Genomic DNA, 12,709 nt, shown 5'->3' on the forward strand with positions numbered 1-12,709 from the left:
ATGCACTAAGCGTCAAGAACCACAAAGACATGTGAGACTTTAACCAAGGCTTTAATACACTACATAGGAAGCTTACCCGACACAGACGACCCCAGACAAAATGGGTCAGGTCTCAGAAGTGGGGTCTTATACCTACTCCCGGGGGAGTGGCCAAGGCGGAGCTCTCCGTGGCCAGGTCAGGTTACATACAGGTGACCGAACCTCTACAGAGCTACAGTACAATACACAGTACAATACACAGGGTTACAGGGCCACGTTACACACAAATATTATATAACTATGTACAATGCTAGGGAAGTACAGTGGTGTATCACCACATTCACCCCTTGTTTAGAAGGAAGTCCGGGGTGAAAATATGGAGTAGCAAACACAGTGAACAAACAGGGAGTAACGAACCGAGTCCATCAGGAGGTTCCATGTCATCAGAGGTTGAGACGAACGATGGGTTTGGTCGATCTCTTTGAACGTTGGAGCTGCGGCGCTGAGGTAGTGTCCGGCGGTATCTGTGTGGTCGGTGGTGCTGGGTCGCGAGGCGGCATGACGTCCCCCACTGCTTCGGCTGGCTCAAGGCGAGACTGCGGGATGACAGCGGCTGGCACGGAGTAGTAACAGGCCGAGGGATCGACGGGAGCAGAGAGGGAGTGGGGTGGAGGCTGCGGGGCGGGTGCGGCAGGGGCCCCAGAGGGGGCCAGGTCCTTGATGGAGACGGTCTCCTCACGCCCGTCGGGGTACGCTATGTACGCGTACTGTGGGTTGGCGTGAAGGAGACGGACTCTCTCCACCAGGGGCTCCGCCTTAGAGGTCCGCACGTGCTTGCGGAGCAGGACGTCTCCCGGGGACAGGAGCCAGGATGGAAGCGATGTCACGGATGCCGATCTTCTGGAGAAGAGAAACATCCGCTCATGAGGGGTAGCATTCGTTGCAGTACACAAAAGGGACCGGATGGAGTGGAGTGCAGCAGGGAGGGCCTCCTGCCAACGGGAGACTGGTAGGCCTTTGGACTTGAGGGCTAGCAGCACGGCCTTCCAAACTGTCGCGTTCTACCTCTCCACCTGTCCGTTCCCCCGGGGGTTGTAACTGGTCGTCCTGCTCGAGGCAACGCCCCTGGCGAGCAGGTACCGACGCAGCTCCTCACTCATGAAGGAGGAGCCCCGGTCACTGTGCATGTAATTGGGATATCCGAACAGCATGAAGAGGTCGTGCAACGCTTTGATGACGGTGGCGGAGGTCGTGTCGGGACAGGGAATGGCGAAGGGGAACCGCGAGTACTCGTCGATGACATTGAGGAAGTACGTGTTGCGGTTGTGGGTGGGGAGGGGCCCTTTGAAGTCAATGCTGAGACGTTCAAAGGGGCGGGTAGCCTTGATTAGGTGCGCCTTGTCTGGCTTGTAGAATTGCGGCTTGCACTCCGCACAGACTTGGCAGTCCCTAGTCATGGCCTTGACCTCCTCGACTGAGAAGGGCAGGTTGTGGCCCTTGGTGTAGTGGTAGAACCGCCTGACGCCCGGGTGACAGACGTCATTATGTAGTGCCCGCAGTCGGTCATCCTGTGCGTTGGCACAAGTACTACGGGACAGGGCATCAGGAGGATCATTGAGCTTACCTGGCCGGTATAAGATACTATAATTGTAGGTGGAGAGTTCGATCCTCCACCGTAATATCTTATAATTTTTGATTTTACCTCGTTGTTTGTTGTCGAACATGAACGCAACTGATCGTTGGTCAGTAATGAGGGTAAATGGTTTTCCGGCCAGGTAGTGCCTCCAGTGCCGGACGGCTTCCACTATGGCCTGTGCCTCCTTCTCAACAGAGGAGTAGCGGATCTCGGGGCCTTGGAGTGTGCGGGAAAAGAAGGCCCACCTGGTTGAGGGTGGCACCCAGGGCAAAGTCGGAGGCATCACTCTCGACTTGGAATGGTGCAGACTCGTCTACCGCATGCATGGCGGCTCTGGCGATAGTGGTTTTTAGGAGGTGGAAGGCCTGGCAGGCCTCGGGCGGGAGGGGGAATGAGGGGGAACGGAGGAGGGGTCAGGCCTTGTCAGCGTACTCGGGCACCCACTGGGCATAGTAGGCAAAAAACCCGAGGCATCGCCTCAGTTCTTTGGGGCAGGTGGGAATGGGGAGTTCGAGAAGGGGGCGCAGACGGTCGGGATCGGGGCTGAGGACACCGTTCTCCACCACGTAGCCGAGTATGGCGAGGCGGGTGGTGCCGAAAACACATTTTGCCTCGTTGTACGTGAGATTGAGGCGTTTGGCAGTTTGGAGGAATTTAGTGAGGTTGATGTCATGGTCCTGCTGGTTGTGGCCGCAGATGGTGACGTTGTCCAGTTACGGGAAGGTAGCCCGCAGTCTGTTCTGGTCCACCATTCGGTCCATCACCCGTTGGAAGACTGAGACTCCATTGGTGACGCCAAAGGGTACCCTAAGAAAGTGGTAGAGGCGGCCGTCCGCCTCGAAGGCGGTGAAGTTACCGTCCTCCGGGCGGATAGGGAGCTGGTGGTAGGCGGATTTCAAGTCTATGGTGGAGAACACCCGGTACTGTGCAATCCGGTTGACCATGTCAGATATGCGGGGGAGGGGATACGCATTAAGCAGCGTGTACCGGTTGATGGTCTGACTGTAGTCAATGACCATGCGGTGTTTCTCGCCAGACTTGACTACCACCACTTGGGCTCGCCAGGGGCTGGTGCTGGGAGCAATGATCTTTTCCGAGAGAAGGCGCTTAATCTCCGCTCGAATGAATTGGCGGTCCCCGAAACTGTAATGCCGACTTTTAGTAGCCACGAGCTTGCAGTCGGGGGTGAGATGAGCAAACAGTGAAGGGGGGGGGGATCCTGAGCGTGGAGAGACTACAGGTGGGACCCGAGGGGGGATCAGGGAAGAACTGGGGGTTGGAGACCGTGAGTGGGGGGAGGGGGCCGTTAAAATGCAAGGTGAGGCTGCGCAGGTGGCATTGGAAGTCCAGGCCGAGGATCGCGGCGGCGCAGGGGTGAGGGAGGACCATGAATTTGAAATCCTGGAACACCGCGCCGTTCACTGAGAGGGTGACGACGCAGTAGCCCGAAACCTCGGCCGACTGGGAGTTGGAGGCCATGGAAATATGCCTGCGCGTGGGTAGTACCTTGAGGGAGCAGCGGCGCACGGTGTCCGGGTGGAGGAAGCTCTCCGTGCTGCCGCTGTCGAAGAGGCAGGAAACAGTGAAACAATTTACCTGAACCTCCATGGTGGATCTGGCGAGCTGATGCGGTCGGTCCTGGTCGAGGACGATGGATGCGATGGTGGAGCTGTTGGAGAAGGGTGCCGGATCCGGGGACCGGCCTGCGGAAGAAGGTGGCGGCGCCCAGGCACCATAGGCTGCTGTTGGAGGCCAGGTTGCTGTTGTTGGCTGCATCTCAGTTGTTTGCAGCATTTCGGTCGAGTGCGCAGGTCCGAAAGTGACGATCAGCGGCGGGGCGGGCCCGGAAGCGACAATCGGCGGCGGACCGGAGGTGACGTGCGGCGGACCGGAAATGAAGGAAGCCGGGCCGGGGATAATCAAAGATGGTGGCGCCCCTGCGTCGCACATGTCGAATAGCGAGCCGGGAACGGAGGATGGCGGCACCCAGGAGCATGTTGGACCCCGAGGCAGCGGTGGAGCGGCAGACGTTTGCAAAATGGCCTTTCTTGCCACAGGCTGAACAGGTAGCATCTCCAGCAGGGCAGCGTTTCCTGGGGTGTTTTGCCTGGCCACAAAAGTAACACTGGGGCCCAGGCATTATTTTTACTGCTGGTGTGGCTGGGTGAGCCATGACTTGCAGGGGTTGTTGCTGGGCGGGCGGCAGGGAGGTAGCGGCCACGTAGGGAACGTGGGCAGGCGCATAGGAAGTTTGGGCAGGCGTGTAGGACGCATTATTGTCATAGGCTGCCTGTTGGGCCTCTGCCATAGTGACTGCCGTGTCCAGAGTCAGGGTAATTTGTGCCAGTAGGAGTTGGCGAATTGGGACGGAAGCGATGCCGGCTACAAAGGCATCGAGCGCCAGGGCCTCAGTGTTCTGCTCAGCGGAGACTGCTGGCGCATTGCAGGTGAGCGCGAGGGCACGGCGGTCCCGAACGAACACGGATAGGGGTTCACCCGGCTGCTGGTGCCGGGAGGCGAGGCGGTGGCGGGCGTAAATAGAATTAACAATTCGTGCATACCGGCTTTTGAGCTTCACGATGGCATCGGCGTAGGTCGTTGTTCCCGTGATGAGGTCGAAAAGCCCGTAGTCGAGCCGTGAGCACAGGAGGTTGAGTCGGTCAGCGACCATTTTGGCGAAGGCGGAGGATGCTTCCAGGTAGGCCTCGAAATACCGGAGCCAGCAGTTGAAAAGGTGATCCGCGCGTGGAGCGTGGGGGTCGAGCGAGAGCTTGTCGGGTTTCAGAGCAGCCTCCATTATAACTGTAGTGTATTAAATTGATGCACTAAGCATCAAGAACCACAAAGACATGTGAGGCTTTAACCAAGGCTTTAATACACTACATAGGATGCTTACCCGACACAGATGACCCCAGACAAAATGGGTCAGGTCTCAGAAGCGGGGTCTTATACCTACTCCCGGGGGAGTGGCCAAGGCGGAGCTCTCCGTGGCCAGGTCAGGTTACATACAGGTGACCGAACCTCTACAGAGCTACAGTACAATACACAGTACAATACACAGGGTTACAGGGCCACGTTACACACAACTATTATATAACTATGTACAATGCTAGGGAAGTACAGTGGTGTATCACCACAACCCCACGGCATATGTGGCCGACTGGGCAACTTAGTGGGGAGGAAAACTTTCCCCAACCCACCAGAAATGGACAGAGCACACCGGTCACTGCGCCCGAAGCCCAAGGCAGGGGACCACCCTGATGTGCCATCAACGAACATGAGACGAGTGGTGAACGTAACTGAGGCTTTAATAAACTACACAGAAGGCCTCCTGGCCTTGGACCCGAACTGGGGCAGTGGCGGAGCACAACCACCTTTATACCGAGCCTGAGGGGAGGCGGAGCCAGCAGGCAGTGGTTTACCACATTACATATAATACAGTAGCAGTTTACCACGATACACATATTATATACTACAGTGGTTCGGAGCCAGTAGGGACAAGCCCAGGCATGTAGCAATACAACAGAACAATACAATACAGTGGTTTACCACACACCCGAGGGCAGTTATAGCTAAACTGCACCGGTATCAAGTTAGGGAAACAATCCTGCGCTTGGGCCAGACAAAACAGAACCTGCAATTGGGAAGGACACTTCATTAGAGTTTACAAGGACATTGGAGCAGACCTAGACAGGAGATGGGCCGAACTCAATAGAGCGAAAGCAGCTCTTCACAAGAAAGAAGTGCGTTTTGGTATGCTGTACCCAGCGAAACTCTGGGTCACATACCAAGAAAGAGAATACTTCTTCACAGCCCCGCCGAAGCAAACAAGTTTGTCAAGGAACACGGGCTGGAAAACCAAGAGCAAGGGTAGAAATAAGGAGCCCCTAGCAAGGGGCAACAGCATGCCAATGGGGGGTGGGGGGGGGGGGCAACACCAGGCCTCCCCATCCCCCCACACCCCATGAAAAGCGCACTCTGAACAAAAAGCAAACCACTACCCGAGGGACCGCTTCAGGTGGGAGACCAGGCCTCAGCACGAGGGACCGGGAGTAGCGGAGAAGGGCGAGCAAACGAGAGGAGTGTAGGGTAGGACGGGGGAAGAGCGGTCAGAAAACCGTAGAGGTCGGGCGAGGGAGAAGCGAGACAGTAACTCCCGAGAGGGGGGTCACCGTACTAGCAGGAAAGCTAGCGCCGGGGGCATGCAACAAAGCAGGGCCGCAGCACGCCCCCAACAGGGGGGACGGCGCCAGGGGGGACCATTCAACAGAGGCGGGAGAGCAAACAGGGATATGAACAGGTGAAAGAGGGATAAATGAGGGGTATTCAGGAGAGGAGGGTATAAGGGGGGAAAGGAAGAGACCGGGGGGGGGGGGGGGGGCACAGGGAAGGAGGGACAAACAAGGCTAGAAAGACAACAACAATAAGGCTACAAAGTGCCACAACCAAGGGCTATGAACATAAGAACATAAGAACTAGGAGCAGGAGTAGGCCATCTGGCCCCTCGAGCCTGCTCCACCATTCAATGAGATCATGGCTGATCTTTTGTGGACTCAGCTCCACTTTCCGGCCCGAACACCATAACCCTTAATCCCTTTATTCTTCAAAAAACAATCTATCTTTATCTTAAAAACATTTAATGAAGGAGCCTCTACTGCTTCACTGGGCAAGGAATTCCATAGATTCACAACCCTTTGGGTGAAGAAGTTCCTCCTAAACTCAGTCCTAAATCTACTTCCCCTTATTTTGAGGCTATGCCCGCTAGTTCTGCTTTCACCCGCCAGTGAAAACAACCTGCCCGCATCTATCCTATCTATTCCCTTCATAATCTTATATGTTTCTATAAGATCCCCCCTCATCCTTCTAAATTCCAACGAGTACAGTCCCAGTCTACACAACCTCTCCTCGTAATCCAACCCCTTCAGCTCTGGGATTAACCTAGTGAATCTCCTCTGCACACCCTCCAGTGCCAGTACGTCCTTTCTCAAGTAAGGAGACCAAAACTGAACACAATACTCCAGGTGTGGCCTCACTAACACCTTATACAATTGCAGCAGAACCTCCCTAGTCTTAAACTCCATCCCTCTAGCAATGAAGGACAAAATTCCATTTGCCTTCTTAATCACCTGTTGCACCTGAAAACCAACTTTCTGTGACTCATGCACTAGCACACCCAGGTCTCTCTGCACAGCAGCATGTTTTAATATTTTATCATTTAAATAATAATCACTTTTGCTGTTATACCTACCAAAATGGATAACCTCACATTTGTCAACATTGTATTCCATCTGCCAGACCCTAGCCCATTCACTTAAGCTACCCAAATCCCTCTGCAGACTTCCAGTATCTTCTGCACTTTTTGCTTTACCACTTATCTTAGTGTCGTCTGCAAACTTGGACACATTGCCCTTGGTCCCCAACTCCAAATCATCTATGTAAATTGTGAACAGTTGTGGGCCCAACACTGATCCCTGAGGGACACCACTAGCTACTGATTGACAACCAGAGAAACACCCATTAATCCCCACTCTTTGCTTTCTATTGATTAACCAATCCTCTATCCATGCTACTACTTTCCCCTTAATGCCATGCATCTTTATCTTATGCAACAACCTTTTGTGTGGCATCTTGTCAAAGGCTTTCTGGAAATCCAGATATACCACATCCATTGGCTCCCCGTTATCTACCGCACTGTTAATGTCCTCAAAAAATTCCACTAAATTAGTTAGGCACGACCTGCCCTTTATGAACCCATGCTGCGTCTGTCCAATGGGACAATTTCCATCCAGATGCCTCGCTATTTCTTCCTTGATGATAGATTCCAGCATCTTCCTTACTACCGAAGTTAAGCTCACTGGCCTATAATTACCCGCTTTCTGCCTACCTTCTTTTTTAAACAGTGGTGTCACGTTTGCTAATTTCCAATCCGCCGGGACCACCCCAGAGTCTAGTGAATTTTGGCAAATTATCACTAGTGCATTTGCAATTTCCCTAGCCATCTCTTTTAGCACTCTGGGATGCATTCCATCAGGTCCAGGAGACTTGTTTACCTTTAGCCCCATTAGCTTGCCCATCACTACCTCCTTGGTGATATCAATCCTCTCAAGGTCCTCACCTGTCATAGCCTCATTTCCATCAGTCACTGGCATGTTATTTGTGTCTTCCACTGTGAAGACCGACCCAAAAAACCTGTTCAGTTCCTCAGCCATTTCCTCATCTCCCATTATTAAATCTCCCTTCTCATCCTCTAAAGGACCAATATTTACCTTAGCCACTCTTTTTTGTTTTATGTATTTGTAGAAACTTTTACTATCTGTTTTTATATTCTGAGCAAGTTTACTCTCATAATCTATCTTACTCTTCTTTATAGCTTTTTTTAGTAGCTTTCTGTTGCCCCCTAAAGATTTCCCAGTCCTCTAGTCTCCCACTGATCTTTGCTACTTTGTATGTTTTTTCCTTCAATTTGATACTCTCCCTTATTTCCTTAGATATCCACGGTCGATTTTCCCTCTTTTTACCGTCCTTCCTTTTTGTTGGTATAAACCTTTGCTGGGCACTGTGAAAAATCACTTGGAAGGTTCTCCACTGTCTTTGCTCCCAGTCTACCTTAGCTAGTTCTTCTCTCATCCCATTATAATCTCCTTTGTTTAAGCACAAAACACTAGTGCTTGATTTTACCTTCTCACCCTCCATCTGTATTTTAAATTCCACCATATTGTGATCGCTCCTTCCGAGAGGATCCCTAACTATGAGATCCTGAATCAATCCTGTCTCGTTACACAGGACCAGATCTAGGACCGCTTGTTCCCTCGTAGGTTCCATTACACACTGTTCGTGGAAACTATCGCGGATACATTCTATAAACTCCTCCTCAAGGCCGCCTTGACCGACCTGGTTAAACCAATCAACATGTAGATTAAAATCCCCCATGATAACTGCTGTACCATTTCTACATGCATCTGTTATTTCTTTGTTTATTGCCTGCCCCACCATAATGTTACTATTTGGTGGCCTATAGATTACTCCTATCAGTGACTTTTTCGCCTTACTATTCCTGATTTCCACCCAAATGGATTCAACCTTATCCTCCATAGCACCGATGTCATCCCTTACTGTTGCCCGGATGTCATCCTTAAATAACAGAGCTACACCACCTCCCTTACCATCCACTCTGTCCTTCCGAAAAGTTTGATACCCTCGGATATTTAACTCCCAGTCGTGACCATCCTTTAACCATGTTTCAGTAATGGCCACTAAATCATAGTCATTCACGGTGATTTGCGCCATCAACTCATTTACCTTATTCCGAATACTACGAGCATTCAGGTAAAGTACACTTATGTTGGCTTTTTTACCTCTGTTCTGAATCTTAACACCTCGATCAGTAACCTCTCCTTAGTTATATTTCCTCTTAACCTTTCTCCTAATTTTCCTTGTCGTCGAACCCATATCTTCCTGTAACAACCTGCCGCGTCGCTTACCATTAATGTTTTCACTTCCCGTTTTATTTCTTTTAGTATTCCTGGTCCTATTCACTGAGCTCCCCTCAGTCACTGTACCTTGTACTGTCGCCCTTTTTGATTTTTGACTATGGCTTCTCTGCCTTACACTTTCCCCCTTACTGCCTTTTATTTCTGTCCCTGTTTTACTACCTTCCAACTTCCTGCATCGGTTCCCATCCCCCTGCCACATTAGTTTAAACTCTCCCCAACAGCTTTAGCAAACACCCCCCCTAGGACATCGGTTCCAGTCCTGCCCAGGTGCTATCCACGACGTCCTCAGCATCGCGGATGCTCCAAAGTGAGTCCATCCGCAGCTCCAGAGCCGTCAAGCGGTCTAACAGGAGCTGCAACTGGACACACTTCTTGCACGTGAAGGAGCCAGGGACAGTGGACGTGTCCCTGAGCTCCCACATCGCACACGAGGAGCATGACACGGGTCTGAGATCTCTTGCCATGTCTTAAACCTTTGGTTAACGTCAACAATTTCAATTTCCCCCCCCCAAAATGTAAATAAATAAATAAACAATGAAGAAAAAAAATAAAAAATATACCAATGAAAAGAAACAGAAAAACAGAAACACTACTTACCAGCCACAAAAAGCACTTCCTCCCCACCCAGCTTGGAATTCCCACCTCGACTCAAATTCCCAAACTCACTCTTTGCTGTCTCACTCCTGGCTGTCTTCTCTGTCTCACTGGGAGAACTCACTCTGAACAAGGAATCGCTGCAAGCAACCACCCAGTACGGTCTCTGGGTGAAGGGAGACCCCGGAGTGCAGGGGCAGACTCACGTGGCGGACGTAACATTGACGGCCAGGTTATGTACCCCCTGGACAAAGGGAAACCCCGGAGCACAGGGACCCGACTGTATGGGGAGAGCAGTGACAGCGGCCATCCTGGACGGCCCCCAAACAAAGGGAAACCCGGAGTGCAGGGGCGCGTCCACCAGGTAAGTATGGTTAATCCCACAGGAGCGAGGGCACAGAAGCCCCCCACCAGGATAGTCACCTGGAATGTAAGGGAACTCAACGGCCCAGTGAAAAGATCCAGAGTCCTCACCCACCTAAGAAACATGAAAGCCCACATAGACTTCCTCCAAGAGACACACCTGAGAGAACAGGACCGACTGCGGGTAAGAAAGGGCTGGGTGGGGCAGACCTACCATTCCTGCTATGGAACAAGGGCCAAGGGCGATTTTTAGGGCGACAAAGACGGTTACGGACCCAGGGGGACGGTATGTCATGGTCAGCAGGGCCCTGGATGGGGCACCGGTAGAACTAGTTAACGTGTACGCACCCAACTGGGACGACACGAGCTTCATCAAGAAGCCCATGGCAGAAATACCCGAGATAGCGACGCATCGGCTAATCATGGGGGAGGGACTTCAACTCTGTACAGGACCCAACGACAGACAGATCGAACACCAAGACGGGGAAAACCACAAACATGGCAAGGGAACTCAGTCACTTTATGGAACAGATGGGAGCGGTGGACCCTTGGAGGTGCGCCCACCCGGGGGAGAAGGAGTTTTCCTTCTTCTCCCCAGTACACAATGTATACACCAGAATTGACTTCCTTGTGGTGGGGAAAACGGTGCTTCCGGGGCTAGACAAAGTGGAATACTTCACAATTGTGATATCAGACCACGCTCCACAGTACATGGAAGTGAGGCTGTAGTCCGGCAGGGCCCAACGCCCCACATGGAGGTTGGACGTCGCCCTACTAGCTGACAAGGCATTCAATGTCCTCTGCTTCTAGTTTTTTTTTTAAGTGGAATAGTTTTTTCAAGAATAAAGGAATAAAGAGTTATGTTGTTCGGGTGGGAAGTGGAGCTGAGTCCACAAAAGATCATACACGCACTAACCCAGGCTTTTAACCCATACTGCACCAGAAATTCCCAAATTTGTTACACTCCAGGAATATAATTAATCACAGTTCACAATCCTACCAATACCATGTGACCAGCCAGTTGCTCACTCTCTCTGCCTGCTGTCAGCCAATCATGGAGCAGGTTGCTTATGAATGATCCTAGTTTCTGCCCCTGGGCCCGTTTCGATCTAATTGTACTGGATATTTTTTTTTCAGAACCACCTATCCTTTGCAAAGGCTGAGTATTTAACAAAAGATTTAGTGGCCTTTGGAGAAGCTATTCATGTTATCATCTCCATGAAAGGCCACTTTTAAACGGCCATGTCTCTAATTTATCCATCAGCCACATGCAGACGTTATTCACCCCCCTCCTCAGCTCGCCCCGATTAATTTCTGATTGGAGAATCGAGTCTGCTGATTCAAAGAATGATGCTAAACTGTACACCATGTGTACACGTTAATTTCTAGCTGGTCGAACTTGGGAAGAGTTCTCAGAGCTCGGACCTCAAAGCAAAGATTTTGGAAATCTGAAAGAGAAAATTCTGGAAAAACTCAGCAGGCCAGGCAGCATCTGTGAAGAGGGCAGCGTAGAAAAGACAGAATTGTATTTATGTAGCATCTTTCGGGACCTTAGGACATTTCTTGACAACCAATGAAGCACTTTTTGAGGGTGCTGTCACTGCAGTAAAGAGGGAAACATGGCATCCAATGTGTGCACAGCAAAATCCCACAAGCAGCAATGTGATAATAATAAGCAGAAAATTTGTTTCAGTACTGTTGGTCAAGGGATATCTGTTGACCAAGAAAGCAGGGGGATTTACCCCCCCCCCCCCCCACCTTTAAAATAGTGAGATGGGATCTATAACTTCCATTTGAGAGCTCAGGGTTGAACTTGTCATCTGAGTTAAGGCAACTCCCTCAGTGCAGTGCTCCCTCTCTACTGCACTGAGTAGGTTTAATCTTTCCCGTCTGCTAGTCTTTAGCAAGAACCAAGGGCATGTCGAAACCCTACCCTTCTCTTCCTGCAGGGATCACATTTCACTCCTCCATTACCAATCCCTCATTTATTTTCTATTTAAAATCCCACTCAGAATTTTCACAATATCGTGGAGACAGAGAGGGATCATGGGGCAGGAAGAGGGTTAAACAGTGGCGGACGTTTGACCACACGGGCAGATACGTCACAACTGATAGCTTTCAGAGATGCATTTTGGTCACTTGCCCTGACTTTCTGTGACTTGTCTCATTGACAGTTGCGATGCGAGGGAACGGTGTACATTCTGAAGAACGCTGTTTCAGCCCTGAATGCTCCGAAGCCGGTAAGTGGAAACTTTGATCTCTTTTGGCGAATTATAATTTTTAATTCATGCGCAGGACTAATGTGTCAGTGGGCAGGGCTACTGCCATTTATTGCCAATCCCCAGTTGGCTGGGGGATTTCGTGGTGCTTTGACATAGTTTGTGAGGCTACTTTGTAGGGTAACTGTGAACCGATGGTCAGATGGAGCCTTGACTTGAAGGCCCATAACTTTGATCCTGGAGTTACCCCAGACGATGCGCTGGGAGGGCCTCACCCCTCAGTGAGAGAGAGGGGCCTCACCCCTCAGTGAGAGAGAGGGGCCTCACCCCTCAGTGAGAGAGAGGGGCCGGCCACCCCTCAGTGAGAGAGAGGGGCCTCACCCCACAGTGAGAGAGAGGGGCCGGCCACCCCTCAGTGAGAGAGA

General features: G+C 51.4%; 1 protein-coding gene across 4 annotated transcripts in view; it reads left to right on the forward strand.

Annotated features, from left to right (window-relative positions):
• phex (phosphate regulating endopeptidase homolog, X-linked) overlaps positions 1 to 12,709 on the forward strand; it is a 691,216-nt gene that overhangs the window by 23,267 nt on the left and 655,240 nt on the right. For all 4 annotated transcript variants that reach the window (XM_072514452.1, XM_072514453.1, XM_072514455.1 and 1 more), the window contains exon 3: positions 12,240 to 12,305. In XM_072514452.1, coding sequence (XP_072370553.1) covers positions 12,240 to 12,305 — 66 coding nt within the window. The remainder of the gene's footprint in view (positions 1 to 12,239; positions 12,306 to 12,709) is intronic.

This window comes from Scyliorhinus torazame, chromosome 8, assembly GCF_047496885.1.
Source record: "Scyliorhinus torazame isolate Kashiwa2021f chromosome 8, sScyTor2.1, whole genome shotgun sequence".
Taxonomy (NCBI): domain Eukaryota; kingdom Metazoa; phylum Chordata; class Chondrichthyes; order Carcharhiniformes; family Scyliorhinidae; genus Scyliorhinus; species Scyliorhinus torazame.